This window comes from Pseudorca crassidens, chromosome 5 (genome assembly GCF_039906515.1).
Source record: "Pseudorca crassidens isolate mPseCra1 chromosome 5, mPseCra1.hap1, whole genome shotgun sequence".
In the NCBI taxonomy this organism is placed as follows: domain Eukaryota; kingdom Metazoa; phylum Chordata; class Mammalia; order Artiodactyla; family Delphinidae; genus Pseudorca; species Pseudorca crassidens.
In genome coordinates, this window is record NC_090300.1 from 118578181 (window position 1) to 118598679 (window position 20499).

General features: G+C 35.0%; 1 protein-coding gene across 11 annotated transcripts in view; it reads right to left on the reverse strand.

The window, feature by feature from the left end:
- ROBO2 (roundabout guidance receptor 2) overlaps nucleotides 1-20499 on the reverse strand; it is a 1654780-nt gene that overhangs the window by 88806 nt on the left and 1545475 nt on the right. For all 11 annotated transcript variants that reach the window (XM_067739210.1, XM_067739219.1, XM_067739215.1 and 8 more), the window contains 6 exons: nucleotides 19078-19202; nucleotides 14407-14578; nucleotides 9668-9873; nucleotides 5347-5428; nucleotides 4750-4912; nucleotides 2982-3148 (listed from right to left, as the gene is read on the reverse strand). In XM_067739210.1, the coding sequence (XP_067595311.1) occupies nucleotides 2982-3148; nucleotides 4750-4912; nucleotides 5347-5428; nucleotides 9668-9873; nucleotides 14407-14578; nucleotides 19078-19202 (915 nt within the window). The remainder of the gene's footprint in view (nucleotides 1-2981; nucleotides 3149-4749; nucleotides 4913-5346; nucleotides 5429-9667; nucleotides 9874-14406; nucleotides 14579-19077; nucleotides 19203-20499) is intronic.

Sequence of the window (20499 nt, forward strand, 5' to 3'; positions counted from 1 at the left end):
GAACTCTTTGGGACAAACAATGTTAAAGCATATTTATATATGTACCACCATTTTAGAACATAATTTGAGAACTGATACCTTCACTAAAATAATATTAATAAAAGTGTATGCAACCCCTTATCCCCACTCAGTACACTGCTGTGAAAGATCTATTATTTTCTTATTAAAGGATGAAGTATGTGCTGAAAGACTTCTTTAGAAACATCAGTTTTACACAGATGTTGCCATGTTGAAGGACTTTTCCAAGTAGTTAATGGGGCCAGGTCTGAAAACTGCTGTTGAGGAATTTGTTCAATCCCGTTCCCCAGTTAGTAGGTTGTGTGTTCCTATTCCTTGAGCTATTTCAGTCTGTGAGTGTGGAAGAGAAAGTAATTAGGGGGACTGCGAGTGAATTATGTTACTAAATGTAAACAAAATGAGGGAAAGAAGGGGAAGAACCCTCCCAAATTCACAAAAATAATTTTGACCAATTTAAAATGCTGATAAAATGTTCTATGTAATAAATTCTGAACAGTACTCCAATATCTGACAAAAAATCATGCTGCTATTTTTTCGAAGTGATGGGGGGGCTAGGAGGGAGAAAGAATTACAATGTTTAAAATGATATACTCTCAGTCATAAACTGTTCTGACCCCTTAGTCACCATTTGCCTAAATACTACTCTACTTCCCATACAATGGTTTACATCCTATGTGTCCACTAAGAAAAAAGATAAATTATAGATGTCCAAATCCATCAAATTGATATCAAACACTGAATTTCACACATACTCAAATCAGCTTCTTTAACTGGTGCACTGCAATGTTATGTTGCATTTTTTCTTCAATCACCTTATTTAAGGAACAAAGTCCAATTTAAAAGGATTTATTTTCTTAATCTTGTTTTTTCTCAGGCCACAATGCGACACTCTTGCAAAAATATTTTTAAGTGCATATCTCAGCCATAACTTAAATTGGGTGCACTAACTTAAGATGGAACATAAATAATTGGGGACTACATTTTGGTAATTTTTTTCCAGTTCCACTTTTTTTCATCCTTAACATAGACAACACAGTGAGTTTTACTTGATTTAGAAATCATATATATATATATATGTATATATATGTGTGTGTGTGTGTGTGTGTGTGTGTGTATTATTAATATCATGTGAATACTATTAATCTTTGCTGATATATCTATGATCTACTGTGCTTTGATGGTACAAGTACTTGCTGAAATAAGAAATTGCTAAATTCTACAGTATTTAATATCTTTGAAAAATAAGAGCTCACACAGCCAAGTGTTCTTTGCAAAGAGGTGCTTTGCAGAATGCAAAGCTGCTGAAAGTGTGGTGTCAAAAATGATCCTGGGCTTCCCTGGTGGCGCAGTGGTTGAGAGTCCGCCTGCCGATGCAGGGGACACGGGTTCGTGCCCCGGTCTGGGAAGATCCCACATGCCGCGGAGCGGCTGGGCCCGTGAGCCATGGCCACTGAGCCTGTGCGTCCGGAGCCTGTGCTCCGCAACGGGAGAGAGGCCACAACAGTGAGAGGCCCGCGTATCGCAAAAAAGAAAAAAAAAAAAAAAAGATCTGGGTACTACAACTTCTTGACTTAAAACCATACACCTCTTCATTTTCAAGTTCAATAATTTAATGTACTCATTAAATTCAGACACACTAAAAGCAACCGGATCCTGGCAAGGTAAAATAGAAACAGTTTCAGGTCGTCAAATTCCTTCTTGTACTTTTTCCTTCTCTTGAGACAGGTTCTTTACCTACAGTCCCTTTATCATTATGGGAAATTAATCACATTACTGCTTAGAGAACAACAGCAAAGTGGCATCCCCTCCTCCCTTGACTGTCATCATGTCAGCAACGTTGCAAAATCACGTGGTGACTTTATTTGACTTGATTCCTTTAAGGTGCCCTTCTCTGTTATAATAGCATGCTAGTTACTATCACCGAACTACATTGTAATTATAATAATATTTTATGGCTGTATGGTGCTTTTCATAGCATAAAAATACTACTTTGAATTATAAATATCTTGTTCAAAGCCTTTTACAAATAAGACATAATTAACCCTTTCTCAAGAACCCTGTGGGAAGTAAGCCGTAACAAAGAATAAAGCCACCGTTTCTATTTTATTAATTCCCTTCACCTACTAGTAAGAAGGAAAATTGTAATTCAACATCCCACATTAACCCCTAGACTGCAGCAACTTCTCAGTTTGAAGGCAGGCTATGAAAGATGAGATGAGAAATCTTCCATTTTGATCTTATAATATTCTGGGTGGGTGTTTTTGTTTTGTTTCGTTTTTTATTAGTCAAAAGCATTGCATACCTCGGGAAGAAAGCTTGGTTTACTGCTTCCTGAAACAAATTGTTCCTTTAAACATGTGGTTTAATAAAATACACTGTAATGATGCTTGTCAAACTTAAGCATTAACATTCCTGGAGGGCACTTTAACAGGCTGCCAGGCGCCATCCCCAGAGCTTCTGAGTCAGGGTCTGAGAATCTGCATTTCTAATGTGGCCCCAGGTGATGCAGATGCTGCTTCTGTGGGAACCACACCTTGAGACCCACTGCACTATCAAAACACAATTCCTGAACTAGAGGAAGTAATTTTGATATCCCTAACAGGGCATTTTATCCATTAAAGATCACTTTTTGCTATTGTACAATTAATTTCAAAGAAGGAGGAACATTTTTCCTTCTTTTGAAATATAGTAAAGCCCTACAGTTAAGCCCCAATTTAACTTACTATGTAATTGTACCAAATTATTTTGTTTCTTTTTTACCAAATAGACCCTGACAACTCCAGAAAGAGGACACACTCACCAAGGTGAACAACAAGTTTTCTTTTTCACTGGATCAGGTCTAGCGAAACATTATAATAAGCAATGCAGACACATTTATCTTTGGTCCTGCAACCCCTTTGCCCTTAAAGATCTGTTTAATGCCTCCTTCTAGAAACAGTCATGTTTGCAGCTATTGAAATTACCTTGTGTGCGCACAGGATCTGACATAGCACTTGGGTCACTGAGACCTTGAGGGTTGATGGCTCTCACCATGAATAAATAGATTGTATTGGGCCGCAGTCCTCTCACTGTATAGAGGGTGGTCTTTACGTGGTTTGCCACTGTCTGCCAGCTATTGCTCACTGATTGGCTGAAACATGAACAGAAATTTCATTTAAACAGCAGTCATAAGGGTCTTGGAAATGGAGTTGGGTATCAATGACAAAGGTTAATGGCTGAAAATTAAACACGCACACACACAACGCTTGAAGTGTTCAGCCCAATAAATGAAACATTTGGATGATTTCAGTTTATTCAACAACAAAGCCGAGCCCACCTAACGGAAGTGCCATGCACAACAAAATTAAACTCAGCCCAGGAGATGTGATAGCCCTTTGCTAAAGCACAGCAGCCACTAAATGAATACCTGTAAAAGGAACAGAGGCCAAGATCACAACATCAAGTTTATACAATAAATATGGTCCTCGTAAATGTATATATATATACCTTGAAAAGAATTAACCTGTAGAAAGAATAAATGGACTACAGAGTAAATTATGCCAATACATTTTCCTGTTACAAGGTGTGTTTTCTTTTGCATCAATTCCACATGCAATATTATAATAGAGCCTTCTAAAACTACATATCTGTAAAAGAAGAAAGGAAGCATGTAATGAATATTTTCCCTTGGTCACATTTTTAATAAAATTGTACATTACACAGTATTGTGATTTACCACTTCGGAATGGTGAAATATCTCTGAATCTGTATGTGTGGACCCTTTAACAGTCATCTGCAGATGGGATGCCCTTTTATAGCACTTTGTCTAAGGTCAAATGCTGCTTTGGTTTAGAATGAGGAGGAAATGTGATTTTCAGGGCTGTCTGTTTATTTTTCAGAAGTCTTTTTACAACAAAGCATGAAACTTATAGAAAAACACTGTTTTGAAATTTGAAACTATATGTTGATCCTTAACTTTAATAGATTAGGGAAGCCTAAAATGAAAGTGATGATTTGTCCTAATGCTTAAAAAGGAGAGAGGCTATCACTATATTTATAGTGGCAAACAGAAGCACATTGAAACTAAATATGAAGCCACATTTTCCCATTAGTACAACTATTTTTTCAAATTCTCATAAAACAATTTTATACTAGTACTTGCTAAATTATAGTCTATATCCTTGAATTGACGGCAATTATTTCAAATAACAATTGGACATATCTTTTCCTTTCAGCAATCAGAAGTGCATGTACTCAATCTCTTAATTGTAGCTTTTAATATTCTCTTAGGCATAGCCAATACACGTATTCAAATATATAGCATAAAACACTGGAATTATTTTAAATTCTGCTCTAATTATTAGGAAGTAAAATTCCAAGCTTCCATGCCTCAGTAACAGTTGCATAACTTAAAAAGTGCCTGTGCCTAATTAAATTATTTTCTGCTTAGTTCTAAAGCCAAAATTCACATCTGATAAATCCCTACAATGGTCAAGAGCTAAGTGATTATGTCATAACCAGATCCCTACAGACGTAGGCATGGATAATGCATATTTAATCTTATAATTAAGGTATGAATGAAAAATAAAACTAAAGTCTATTCTTGAATAAAGTCAGATATAAAAGATAAATTCTTAAAATGCACTGATTAAGCATGTCCTTAGAATAAAACAGCAGGATAGCTCACTTGAGATTTTAGGATATAGGAGCTAAAGCAAAAACCCAATGGAGAAAAAAGGAACTGTCTCATACCTGAAAGCCTCAATGATATATGCACTTGCTGGTAGGGTTCCAGGGGTACCTGGTTGCCAGGACAAGGTGACACTGTTCTTAGTAACATCAGTGACCTGTGGTTTGGATGGTGGTCCAGGCAGGTCATTAAAATCATAATTTTTACTGATTGTTGCTCCAGACTCTAGAGGGGACAAATAGAAAAAGCTTCATTTCTGATTACATAAGCTGACAAAGATGCTTAAAAGGAAAACAGTCTATTAAAGAATTTGAATAGACAGTGAGCAATTCATCTTCATGAATCAAAAGTATATAAGTGAATATTTGATTTTTCCTACATATTAGTAAATATTTACTTTCACACATGATCACTAGAATTGCTTGTTCTTTAGACAGAGAAAATAAAATAACAAGATTATTAAGGACAAATGTATCACATTTCATATATGCAATGCTACGTACCAAGAGGTATAGAAACGAAAAAGTGGCGTACAGCTTAGTTCTTACATTCAATAAATTTAAAATATTGATCTCTCTTTAACTTGTTAGTTGATAATGAGCTAATCACTGAAACTGGCTCAAGATTTCTTCTGTTAAAATAGTTCACAAAGAACCCACCTGTCACATCCAGCACAGCACTCCAGGAAGTCTCCCCACTTGAACTTGTAGCCACACAAGTATAAGTGCCAGTATCAGAAATCTAGTGTGCATAGAAGGGAGAGAATAAAATTGTTTTAATTGATTTGTAGAATAATTACTCAATCTCAACAAGGCAATATTTGACTGTGAAAATGTGATATATCACTTGGCTGTCCAAATTATACATTAGAGTCAATCATATGCACATGTAAAATATTAAAATAAGCTCATATCATGTATTTTATTCATAATGGTGATTCAAAGATTCTTATTATATTTCTACAACTAAATGCTATTTGTCTGTAAACTTTAGTTGTCTTTCTATTTGCCTCCACAGCAATCCCCTTATCTTTTAATTCTAGCTTATGTTGGTACTTCACTGTGTCAGAGTTAGATATGGATAACTCAGGACAGAAGTTTTCAGCATCCTATAAACATTCAGAGATCAGTAATGCAAAGCTGTCCTCTTTGTCATCAGTAAACTGTATTTCACAGAATAAAATATACCCAGGAGTAAATAAGCACTGAGATAATATGGGGGCAGATCTTCTTTTTTTTAAAGACATGGAGAAAAGTGAAGAAGAAATTTTGTTTTTTAAAAAAGGAAAACTAAACCTTTCCTTTTAAAGAGTGCAGTGCTCACTTTTATTAAAATTGTAGCAGTGTAACAGTGAATGAAATAAAGTTGTGTCATTAAAAACAAGCAAACGATACCCATGGAATCATTGCAATAGAGAGCTGAAATGGTCACAGAAATCATCTAATCCATAACACTTTTTAAAGCATACTAAAAACTGTCTTTCACTGATTACAAAAAATGTTTTTGTTATTCATTGAAGAGCGGCAAAAGAATTTGAGGAATAGTTGACAATATAATCAAGAGTTCCCTTTTGTAAATGTTAAAAGGCAGAAGATTCCGTGATTATACCTTGACAAAAACTTCAAGTTTGGTAATATGTAAATCAAAAATCCTCCCTGTGGTTGAGCCCCACGGGCTTAAATTGCAAACAACATTCATTCAGGTTAGTTTAGGGGTGAAGGAAAAGCGAGACTGGGAAGAGAAACTGATGACCAAACAGAATAAGGCAAAGCAGAAGATGTAGAATTAAAATTCCACGATGAGCGTGAGTCTAATTGTTGATAAAATACGGGAGGTCATGGAATATAATATCTGTTGGGTTCAAAATGTAAGTGTATTGATGACTCAACCTTCCACAACTGATTCTCGGGTAAATCATTAGTGCCTGGATGTTACTGCGGTTCCACAATTTTAATTGCTTTTAAATGGCATTATGTATTTTAACCTAAGTTTCAAATTACTCTGTCACGTCATTCTTTGCCATATTATGTTATCTCTGTACAATTGTCTTCTATTATAGTGAGGCAAGATGGGGGAATAGCCATTGTAGAAAGAGCCATTTTTTCAAATGTGGCTGTGCACGCATTATAGTCATTAGATCTTTGCTTTTAAGAAGCATCACTCACAAACTAAATATAATGAGCCGAGGCTGGATTTTAATGGGATGTTCATTTGAATATGGTCTGTGAAAGAGTAAAAAATTTGCATTTTATTATAGCAGTTGAACTAAAATGTAGCACTTGTTATTATGTGCAAATGCTAAAAGAAGAGTACTAGGTAATGCTTCTTAACTGCACCTCCTTGTCATTGTATGGAGATACAAGTCTGACATTAGCTGTGGTCGGTAGGTTTTAATGATTATTGGAATATTCTCCTCAGAAGAAACGGATTCAGCTACCAATGACTGGACCATGAGAACACAGTGTTCATCACACTATTTTTCCCCCCTTGCTTTAAGTACTGGAAAAGAAAGTAAGATCTAAAGGAATATGATCTACAGAAACCCTCTCTTGACTGTATCAGTGAAGTAGTGTAAAACATTTTATTTCTGTTAAAGACAGTCATCTTACAGAAAAAATAACAATGTTTTCATTGTGGAGTTTATCAAAAGTGATATGAAAACCCTAAATACATTGCTAAAGCTCACTCTTGTATTATCATCATCATCACCATATTCATTTTCATTCCTTTAACTTTAAATAATGTCTTCTCTGGTCATGAGTGCATGATATCTTTTCCATCCTTCTCTTTTCGTCCTTAATCAGTGCTTTGAAAAAGACAAATGTGCTGGCACACTCTCTCACCTCCTTTTCTCCTTGTGTAGCTGGCTGCAGACAAGCTCCCAGGAGTATGCATATGCATCTCAGAAAGACTACTCAGAAGCCTGAGAGAGGGGCTCAAACTTTGTTTGACATCATCAAGCACCCACCTTTAATTGCTTCTTTTAAACACTATTGGGGGTCTTGACTGTTCAAGCACACTCTTTAATTCAGCAGTACAGTGGAAATGCATTAACCTCCATGGCCCAAGAAGTCTGCTTTTAGCTCAGAGAGAGCGATTAAATTGTTTACTCAAGGAGAGCTGGCATTAATTTTTTAATAACTCCCATTTTGTCCAAAGAAGGTTTACAATTAATTTACAATAAATAAAAAGACAGGCTAAAAATCTGTATTAATTTATTTTTCTTTAAATTGAATTTGATATCATTTTGTCTACTTAGAGCAATAATTAATGCCTATCTCAAAATTAAAATAAAACAATATATACATTCATTATAGTAACAAATTAAAGATTTGTGTTTGTGTATGCATGTGCACACTACAAAAAAGTCATTCTTCCTTTTTGTTATGTGTCCGTATTTTACACATCTGATAAACATGTGCTTGTAAATAATTTACATTGTAAGAAAAAAACACTCCCCGTTGTGATCATTTGAAAATACACATAATAAAAATAATTTATCTTCCTCCTCAGGCTTCTGAATGGGAAAATGCAACACCTTTTTGTTTGTTTTTGAATCACCTTGGTTCCCAATTTATACCTAGATACCAGATGCTACTAATTGTTCTTCCACTGAATCATTTTCAGTCAATTTTTCTTCATGTACTATTACATCAACCACCCTAATTCTGACCCTCATTCCCAATCTTGTGACTATTCTGACATACTCTTGAGCTTTAGCATAGTGCTTGCTACATGGAGGGGAGGCTTTCTATATTTGGTTGAATGAACTGAATATACTTGTGGAGGGCAGGTGGCCCCCATGATAACATCCTTCTGGTATTCACACCTGGTGTAATCCCTCACCTTGAGTGTGTGGAGGACTTGTTGACTTACTTCTGGCCAATAGAATATGGCATGGAAGTGACAGGATGTCACATTTGTGATTATGTTATATAGGATTGTAAGCCTGCCTTGCTAAAAAACTCTCTTCCTTGTTGATTTTGAGGAAGCAAACAATCATATTGGGAATATCCACATGGCAAGGAACCACAGGCAGCCTTCAGTCAACAGCAAGCAAGAAGCTGAGGTCACCAGTCTGATAGCCATCAAGAACCGAATGCCACTAACAACTATGTTGTTTGGAAGCAAACTGATCCCCAGTCCACTTTCAGATGAGACTACAACCCTGACTGTAGCTTTGTGAGACCCTAGGGCAGAAGACCCAGCTAAGTCATGCCCAGACTCCCACAGAAGGTATGAGATAATAAACATGTGTTGTTTTGAGCCTAACAACACAAGTGTTGTGAAGTGTTTTCTAATACTGTTACACAGCAGTAGATAGCTAATATAATATTCAGAAGTACACATTTATTTTGAGCTGCTCCTGAAGCAAGTCTAACTTGGTAATTTGGCAGGAATGGTCATTTTCTATCATGTCATCTTCTGTTAAAAGACCAGTAATGGCTTGTTCTTGTGCACAGATTTAAACCTAAACTGCACAGCAACTTTACCTAAAATGTAAGATATTTTTACCAACTAGCCAAACCTGCTTCCTATGCAGTCATCAGTCTCATCTCTTTATTACTTTCCACATAACTGTTTGGCCGAGCCAATCTATCCACATTTCATTACGAACTTCCCTTGTTCATGAGAGTAAATCAGAAGCATTTCTCATTTTCAGTTATTTTAAATGTACTGTTACTATCATTAACTTTATGTGTTTAACCTTTTTAGTTTCATTGATTACATACATATAGGATAGAATGAAGGAATAAAAAGTTTCTAGGCCTGTTATGAGCTTATAACGAATTTAAGGACAATGAACTTCCCTCTAATTTCAATTTGTCATTTGTAAAATAAGAAATAACAGGGTCTATAATAAAATGTATAGCAATTATGCAGGGATGTAAGATTTTAACTTCACAACACAGTGTTTCCCTAGGGAAGTACATACTTCTGTGAGATGAAGATCCAAATACAAATTCCAACATTACTTACGCGTAAATTCTTAATCTGCAAGGTTCCTTGTTCTTGTATAGTAGCTCTTGGATCTCTACCCAGAAAAGTAAATCCCTCCTTTAGCCAGCTAATTACAGGAAGAGGGTCACCAGTAGCTTTACATTTCAGTAATGCTGTACCATCTACTGCTAGCGTTTGGTTGGCTGGGCCTTGTAGAATTATAGGTGGAGGTCTATCTGTCAAAACTAAAGGACAAAGATATTTTTCAGGATATTTTAATTTTATGAAATTTGGTAGTCTTTATATCATCAGTCGTCTTATATCAAAAGTAAGATTAAAGCCCCAAAGTCATACATATTACTTATAATTTTTTCTGTAATATTCTACATCCATTATAAATCTATCATCTATAATTACTATACATACACCTGTACATATTTTACTGAAGCCATACTATATTTATAACTTACTCTGAGTTACCTATAATTAAGATGATGATAAGATAAATTCTGACATCTTAGAAAGGTTAAATCATATTAAAATTAAAATGTTGAGAGCTTATGGTAATCATTTGCAAAATGGCCATTTTCTCTCTCATATGCATGTTTTAGAAAGCCTGTGGAATATCACATGAGTACAATCAATTTTCACTTTTGCTTTTATTATAAATATATGAGTAATACATAATTTTACCTTCATAGCACCAGTTGCCGGCTTTATTTATATAGACTATAACATTTTGATGATGTTAAAATATTAGACTGTAAATAATTTATTTCTAAAATTGTGATATTGGGCTCTAGATTATAGTAATATAATGTGGATGATATAATTTAATTAGTCTATACTTTTAAGCAAAAAAATCTAAAGACTATATTTATAACATGACAAAAATAGCGTTTTCATGAAAATTTGTGTTTACATATATATCCATTTTTGTGATCGAGTAAATTTTCCATAATTTCATAAACATAGTTCACTGTTTTTTTAATTGAATATTGATTTGTAGCAGTATCATCAGTGCCTTTAGAGGTATTATATAATGATTTAGGAAGTGTATCAGAATGTATAGTAATATTTAAATGGGTAATGAAAATATGGAATCAATTGGAGGCAGGCTTTCATCTACAATTCATTAGAAGACCATCTCACAATGAAACTGATATACCCAAGCCCAAGAAAGGATTTCGTAAGAGAAAGTTTTATAAACTTCACATAGGTTTTGGTTAATTATCCAAATATGCTCTTTATTATGTATAATAATAACAAATATAATATATAAATATATATATATATATATATATATATATATAAGTTCCACAAAAAGAAAAAGATGGTGAATCTGAATTATTGCTAAGCAACTGTGAAGAATGCTTTTTCTCAAGAAGGTCATCTTGGATTACTATGTACATAATCAAAAAAAGTCATTTTGCTTATTAATGCTCTAATTTCCTTTGTCTACCAACTTTTACAAATACCCGTTTATATGTTTATATATTTCTCAATCTATATGTATTTTTATTTGTAGAGTTCACAGTTTTGGCGAAAGACATTAAATCAAACAGCCCTTTTAGAGGCTACCATGAGAAAGCCAACTGATCTTGATTTAAAATAGAGGTCTCCTGCATGTCAAGATAGAGTGGACTTCCAATCAACCTAAACCTGTTATATCAAAATATGTATTAAAATGTGTGTATATGTAGAAAACCTTATAAAAACCTAAGGAAAACAAGATTCTCTGTGTATTCTTTGCAAATAAAAATTAGATCCATTTAGTTCACTGCTTTTCTTGATCAAATTCTTCATTTTACAAGTAAATTAAATAATCTTCAGAGAATGTGAAAGCACAATATTATACTAATTCTGACATATCTGGCAATAATTGTGCAAATAGATATTCAGGTTGAATGCTTTGTGGAATTTATTTTCTCTCTGAGTCAAAAATGGAAGGCCAATTCACCAAACATTATGAATAATTTTAAAATTCAGGAAGAAAAATGGGTCTGCATTACCAGAGAAGAAACTATTTATTAAATTTTATATAATGTTACTTCTTTGTTTCAAATAAAATATCTATATAGAATTCGGGTAACTTCTCATAACCTGCTCTCACTGTCATATCCTTGAAATCATTATATATGGGCAAAGGACATACAATTAGTTTCTTTTTTCTCTTTTTAACTGCCCAAATGAGTAGCTCATTGTCTTTTAAATGAATTTGATCAAAAAAGTAACTGAAAATTTCCTGGCCAGAAAGAACTTTCAGTTTCAAGGATGTTATGGGTGAAAGATGACCACAAGTTTCCATGACACTAAGGTCAGAGGTTAAATGAACATTTAGGGTTTCCAGTGATCTGTGAACAATTCCATGGTTTTCTCTAACTATGCATTGTGAATCCTCAATAAACCATTCATATAAGATCATGATGTGACATCTATTGTACATTTCTTCTCTCCAGTCCTTTTAGATTCTATTGGCTCTACTCAGAATTCTCATTACAATTTCCTAATTTTCTAAAAGAAGAAAAGAAATGAAGAACAGTGTTAATGAAATAATAGGAAGGTCTTTTAAAGGGATGTTTTGAAATTCAAGTGTATTAAAGATCTTAGCTCTACCTATAATAAGTAAAATTATCACTCAACAGCACCTTTCATCACCATTAACAATCTCATCTCATGTGAACACTTGAGTTAAAAATATTTCCAAGAAAGGAGTCTAAGTACAAAAATGTAACAACAGAAACATCGCTATAGATGTTTTGCTTGTTTTTCTGCACACGACATATGTTTTCATTCTACATTGGAATTTCATTTGCCCTGGATCATACCAAGCAACACGTTCAAAAGGGGATGACTTGCGTATTATTAAACTGTTAACCAGTCTGAAAAATTCAAAACTATGAATAAAAGCTGAAGTCATCGGCCAATGTGGCAAGTTAATATTTGGAGACCGTTATTTATAATAAAGTGTATGTGTGTGTGTGTGTGTGTGTGTGTGTGTGTGCGTGTGCGTGTGTGTTTAGGTCTTGAAGTTAGATTTCTTTACTGTCAAAATCAATAACTCTATAACCTCCATTCAATGTTCTTGCAAAAGGATCTTGACTTTGTGAATGCTTACGAAAGTAAAAATCAATGTAGCAATTAATATTCAAGCCACTTGTAACCAAATGTTCAGAGACATCTCAGTCAACAGATTTAAATTTCCTTATCACTCTTTTCAGTTTGACCACAGAACCAAAGCTAGAATTACTACTGGTCTGAGAGATTATGTCAACAACAAACATAATTTCTCAAAACAAGTTTTCCTTTTCATTATATCAGGCACAGTTTTGAATATCCACCTGTTTCATGAACCACATCAGTCATATCAACTGGCTCTTCTAAATCATCAACTTTGTTTTCTACAAATATGGTTTGCCTTCTTCATAACACTTTCTTCATTTAGAAACAGTTAAAATTCTGTCTTTTGTAAAATACCATAAGCAGCTATAGTGGAGTTCTTAAGCATTATATTTGGAATCTTTCATAGTAGTATAGAATAAAACTTAGGTTTGGGCCAGAATACCTTATTTTCCAAGTATATGTTTCTAGACATTTTTTCCTAGTAGAAGAAAACATAGGAACTTAAAAAAGATTAATAATTATATTTTATTTCTTTTAAAGAAATATGGAGGTTTGAAGGATCGATGATCTTGTCCATGTAAAGGAAGAATTTCTTGGCACCATTACCCTTGAACCTGACTTCTTTCAGTTCCATAGCAGTAAATCTCTGCTGCATCAGCAGGTATGGCCATTAACGACTCAATATCCCCTCAGCTAATGTTTGTCTGTTCTATTTATTCCCATTCCTGACATGGCGCTGAATCAGGCAATACCATGGGCAGACATTAAAAAAATACTGCCTTTCTATTAATTTTAAATGACCTTTTAATCTACATGTAAATTTGAATTGCATGAAAGCTCAGCAGAGAAAGAAGAGAATCAGAGAGGTCACAGCCCAAAGCTCTTTTATCGCAGAACCCAGAGTGGGAGGGTGCGGGTGTGGGGAGAATCAGAAACCCCACAAATCTAAGAGGGCAAGAGAGATTTTTTAAATTTAAGATATCAAAGAATATGGCTTAAATTAATGCTCAGAGGTTCACAAATATCTAAAACTCCCTATGTGTCAATTGTGACAGAAAAGCTCTTGGGAAAAAAAAATCAGACATGAAGAGTGCTGCATGGTCTTCAACTTTCACCTGAATCAGGTGCTTCAGTTAAGATTTGTAGGGCATACGTACAAATAAAAAAATAGTTTTAGCATCCATTTGTAGTTTGGAAGGTATTTAATTAATTTAACTTAGTGAATGTATAATTAACACATCATAGGATGTCATAATGTGATTGGCTAAGTGAAAAGTCATCTCTGTTTCCACTGATAATAAAGATTATATATCTCTCTCTCCTCTAGTAAAATAAGATTATTACTATCCATTAGAAGCAATCATATCAGCACAAGACTGAATAAAAATATACAGCTAACATTCCTATTTCTATTTCACTAAAATAATGCATCACTATATTTTTAAGAATAAAATAGATTGTGTTTGATGTTCTTCTTTGGGAAAGTAAATGGTATCAAATCAGGGAGAATTAGAAACTATTAAGAATGTTATTTTACCTAGATTCAAACTTAGAAGATAAGCATTAATTTTAAGGATTTAACTGAAAGGTCAGAGAATTTCATAGTTTTGATAAAAATCATTATTTTCAGAAAACAAATTCTAATAATATCACACCATCAGTAACTTCCAGCTGAGCTTTTGCTAAAATGCTTCCTGCCACGGTTAGGGCCTGGCAGATGTAGTAACCCGCGTCCGAGCGCTGAGTGTCGGTAATTGTAAGGTCCCCGGCTGGCGACACAGAACATCTGCTGTTGGCCTGTTGGGGTTGATTTGGGAAAAGCAGGTTCTGTGGAAACAAACACAATGTTACTAAGATTCTCTTCTGACTCAGAAGGAAAATTATATTAACAACAGCTACCACAGTTAGAGAAATGTGGCTGGAAAAAGAAAACACAAAGATTTAAAAATACGGTACTGAAAGGGTTAAAGGCCACACAGTGAGTCTCACTGGGAAACTTCTTTCCCATCATGGGAAAATGATGTGCTCTAAGAAGCCAGCATGCTCTGGCTGAAGGAACAATCATCTAGGTTTGGATCGTGACCTTTTACTCTCTGCGTGACTTTCTGTGAGTTACTGAACGGTTTTGAAACGCAGTTTCCTCATCTGTAAAATGGACATAATAATGCTCATCTGACTCAACTCATAAAACGTCGTGAGAATCTAGAATGTAACATCAATTGTGTATGTGTTTTATAAACTGCAGATCACTAGAGAACGCAAAAATATTTTCTGCTGACCCTTTTGAATATTTGACATAAGTAACTCAATTTCTCCTAAAGGTATTCAAAAGTGTGTGACTGAGACTGACACAGAGAGACAGCTGAATCTCCTTCTGCTATAAGATTTTTGCAGGTTTTAACAGCTTTGAAAGGAGCTAGGTATAAAGGCTACCGTCTGAGCAAGCTTAACCAAATCACTGAAAATAAAAAGAAGATGTGGGATGTTTCTGAAGGATGCGTGTGATGGTAAAGAATTTCATAATATTACCCTATCAAAAAATCAAAGGTTCTTTAGTTTCCTATATAACTCATATTAATACAAGCAGCCAAATCACAAAATTGTGAACGTTCTTATAGGAGAGCAGTAATGTTAACCTGGATGACCTATGTTGCTTTACTGTTGTTCAATTAAAAAAAAATTTGGATACAATAAATTATATTGAGATATGCTTCCAAGTTGGATTATAAATAAGGACATATCAATTTTTATGTTGTATTTACTTACAAAAAAAGAACATTAGAACCCTCTGGGATCTGTTTCTCGACATAGTAATTAATTTTCCAGGTTTGTAATTAAACAGTTTCAATATGTTACAATCAGGAGGTAATAACATTCAATTAAAGGCATAAGACACATTTTCCCCTTAAAATATTTCTACCCTTGAAGTAATACCAATGAAAGAGGATAAAATAGGGTATTAACACTTTTCAATTACCCTAAATGACTTTAATCCTGCGAATGAGGTCCTACTTTAATTAGAAGCTCTTCTCTTTATTGCAACATGATGGATGTCCACTTTATTAGATTCGAGTGTGACACTGTAAGCCCACTTTACATAAACATACTACGTTATTAAACCTTTTCTAAAAGAGGTGATGTTTGCTAGCATGCCAGGAATATAATTTCAAAATGCTATTGCCTTCCTATAAAATTTGTATTACTATATAAGGCTCGACTATTTCATACATATGAAGCATAATTTGAGAGCAAGCTAATTCTCCTGTGGAATCCAAATATATTACTGAAATAAACCATCTGAAAGAGAAGGGTCTAAATTTTAAAGGCACTTGGAAATGATACAATAACTCAAAGTGTGCACTTTCCTACAATTAGCCATTAGAATACTAATTTACATAGCACTAATACATCAGATGGGCTTAATTCTCTCCGGGATCTCTTCCTCTACAATGTGTTATCAGTCCACCTTCTAAATGATTCGATGACATGGAAAATGGCATATGATTGAGGTTAACCCATCATCTTTATTCCCTGTTTGTATGACATAGGCAAAAGAAAATGGATGACAAGCAAAACCCAGGAATTCTACAGAGCTCTTCTCGCCTTGAAGTGCCTGGGTATCCTATTAGTGCTAATTGGCATTATCAGCACATATTGAGGAATATGGACCATTAAGTCCAGGCTCTTAACTCTCTATACTGATGGATAGTCATAGATTACTGTAAAAATTGGATACTGCAGACAGTAAGACTAATTTATTTTTCCTAATGTCCCAATTCATGATTTGAAAATTTACAGTTTGCTCAAGCATTTCTCTTTTGTTCTCATTCACAATCTCCTTTCTCTCTCTCCCCTTTCCTCTCTCCCCCGACCCCTCTGTCTAATGTGAGGGAGATAGCTGAAATAAAGAAAAGGAGGCCTAAGATTATAATCAAATCAATCATCTAACTCGAAAATTTTTCCCAGAGATTAATATCTCTGGAATTACATGCCACTTTGTCAAATAAGAGAAAAAGAAATACTTTAATGCTATTTGATCATTACTTGTTTAAAAAACATTAAAACACAATGTAGCATATTTAAATATCATGCTCATTGGGCCACAAGACCAATACACATTTCATGCAATAGCGTGTATAAGCCTGAAGCTATTTTAGGGCACGTGATTTACAAATGATATAGCTGTATCTACACGATAACAAGTTATAATGAGATTTAACTCACTACATGGATTTAAAGTGTAAATCTGCAACAATCAAATTGCTTTATATCATTATATTTGTATCACTTATGAATAAATAATAAATTCACATAAATATCTTTACTATCAGTGGCTTGAGAAAGTAACTTCTGTGGCCCCCATACCTCCCCGAATGGGTGGAGGGAAGGAGCTACAGGCAGGAGTGAGAATCTTGACAGGCTACCAGGGCTCTCCAGGCTCATCCCCTCCTGCCTTCTCAGGCATGATGTGGGTCTGGGGACAGAGGTGACCAGAGTGGTGCTGAGCTTCTGTGCATGGGCAGAGGGATACCTCTGGCCCTAGCAGCCTGGCCTGAGCAGAAGCATGAACTTGCCACTTCAGCCAGGAACAAGGGAAGGCAGATGCATTCTGCATTTTCCCCATTTCTAACCTTCAAAATGTGTAAAGCATTTTTACATATAAACTAATTTAATCACATAATCTTCATAACTTATGTGAAGTAAAATATATTATCCTCAAATTTTAGATTAAGAAAATGAGCTTCAGTAAATTTAAACAGTGCTACAAAGATTGTAAAAATTATACGGAGGGAAAATGGCTTTAGAATTCTTTCCTTTTTCAGGGTACGTGTGTGTGTGTGTGTGTGTGTGTGTGTGTGTGTTCAAGTGTGTTATAACTATATCGTGTTGCTTTACACTCACTTTAGAGTTTGGGATGTTTTAATCTGAAAGCAATTTTTAAGTGAAGAATCAAGGAAGTCTATAAGTAGAAATCTATTGTATTGTTACTAACTGATAAAAAAGATGGCAATTAAGTCCTGGAACAATCCTGATGTGGGATAAGACAGTGGCCAGAACTTTACCTTATCCTTCTCATCACTATATTTACATCCCACAAATCATGGGGGAAGTGAATCCAACAAAGAGCATTGAGGAAAGGAAGAAAGATAATTTGCCCGTCCATACTGAGATGTTAAAACTGCTAGCTTGGGGTGGTACGGAACTGTATAGGAATTCACAACAATGCAAGATGACGGCTGAGGGAAACTTCCTGATGTCTCTCTACCCAGATAATCATACACGAGTTTTGATCAACAGGTTCTCTTAACTTAGTCGAAAGCATTTTCCATCTCTGGCAAAGTTTTTAGATTGCCTGAGACTTTAAATCATGGTTTTCACGTTTGCCCAGGAAATTCTTCCAGAACTTGGACTAACACCAGAGGGTGCTGACGAGGAACACCAGTAGGTCTCTTCCTGCGAACTATATGCCTCCTTCGGAACGCTTCCGGAGAGACTAGAATGAAAATATCTCTAGGTCCCTCAGGAATGCACAGATAAGTCTGTAGACAACTCAATTTCTGATCTGGTTTAGGCTGGAAGTTCCACTCATGCCTCAGAACCTAGAGGCTTGTGCTTGTCCAAGTTTGGACCAAGTTCTAAATGAGAAAACGGGTGTATTCAATTTGCTTTTAGCAGAGTCTTGAGAGATCATGCTGCCCAGAGAGGGCCTGGAGAGGACAAACCAGGGCACAGCAAAGACCAGACAAGTGTTGGTTTTTTTCCTGGTATTCAATGTATTATTTCCTGTCTAACCCCCACTATGAGGGAATCCAGAAGGGATGATGGAAGAAAATATTTCTCCTACTCTTAAATTAACAGTAAAGAAAAGGTATTTATACTATATATCTATGAAAGGGGGTTGAAACTAGTTTCTAGGCTGATTAATAATGGAAATATTTTTGACTATTTTACATTTGCCCTGGATGTCCTAAGTGCTTTATATATACTAACTCACTTACTTATCCCAATGTAGCTCTATGCGAGAAAGCAAACTTACCTTTCTGTTAGGAGGTTTTAAACAGCTACAGGTTAGACTTTTTCAGATAATTTGGTTACACTGCATTGTATCTATTTGACGTAAGATAAAAATATTAGAGAATTAACACTAGAAAAAAAGAATGTTATATTAAAGCATCTGACTCCCGCTAATTTTAGAAATAATTGGTCTCTTTTTCAGAAATAAAATAAATTCAACATTGTTAACAAGAAAGGAAAGACAAACTTTGAGGGTCACTAGAGACGGGGAGTTCAGAGATTTCAGAAAAGCAGTCAAGGCTTACACTCACCTGGCTGCCTTCTTTTTGCCAAAAAACTGCTGGCTGTGGGTTTCCTTTAGTTTCACAGGGAAATGTCACTGTACGACCTTGAGCAACAATCTGATCTCTTGGCCTAACCACAAACTGTGGAGGAGCTATAATTTAAAAGGAAAGAAAGTGTGTCAATAAAAACTGTTGACAAAGAAAAATATATCAAAGAGAAAATCTGATACTAGGTGGATTGCTCAGTGCCAGGCAGAGGCTACAGTTTTTGATTTAGTTTTAAGTATTTCTCAAAACACAATGGGGAAAGAAAAACGAGCACTCTATCAAATGTGAGGAAAGAAGTAAATGTATTCGTAGACACATTTTAAATGTACACTGTAAATCCTGCAGCCCCTATACTCGCATTGGAAAATAGATTTTTAATGATATTCTAAAGTTTTTAAGTAAAAACATGGTTTCCCAATATGGTTTTGTGTTTTGAATGAAGAGAGAAAAAGAGGCATTGCATTACTCAAATATCTCCTTCCTGTGAAATCAATCTACTAACAAACATTCATTGTTCTTGTAATATTTGCAAGACATTGTACTGGGCACAGGGATACCAGAAGGAATAAAATATGATACCTATTCTCAAAGTGCTGATATTCTAGACCTGAGGAATTGAAGTGTTGAAAATACCAAAGAATCGAAGAGATGGGAATTACATACAAAGATAACTAACAATATAAAGAAACATATGAAAGTGGTTGATTCTATTTAATTCATTTCATTTACATCAATAAGCATTCGGCAATTACTATGTTCCCCTACTGGGCACTAAAGATACACAGATAAAATCATCTACCCTGCAGCCATGAAGGTACTCATAGTCTAAGAGAAAATACAGAACATGATCATGATGACAACAGCAACAGCAAAATTAAAACAACAATTCTCTAAGGCTGTGGTAAGTTCAATGATAGAGGTGCTCTCAGAGCACAGAGGAGAAGCACTTAAATTATAGTACACATCATAAGTGTGATAGGACTTCAGGAGAGAGGAATCGCTTTGTGTTAAGGTAGCTGTGAAATGCTTTGTTCAGGAGATGGACATTATGGAGACTTGGAGGAAGGGGTGGCATTTAGAGAAGTGGAGAAATGAACATATTCCAAGCAAGGAGCTAACTGAGCAAAGTGTAAGAAGCAAGAACGCATCTAGCATACAGCGTGTAATCCCAAAGGAATGGCAAGTCCCCATTGTATAAACAGCATTGGCTACAAAAGATAGATTCGTATCCTAAGAATGGCCTGAGAAGACAAACTGAGGATTTTATTCCGACTCTTTCTAAGCTGAGGAGTGATAAATGTAAAGCAAAAATTTTGGAAGCTTTAACCCTCTAATGAATGTAGTATATAGATTGTGAGCGAGACAGATCAGTGAATAAAGTAGGGAGTCTGACTGGAAGGC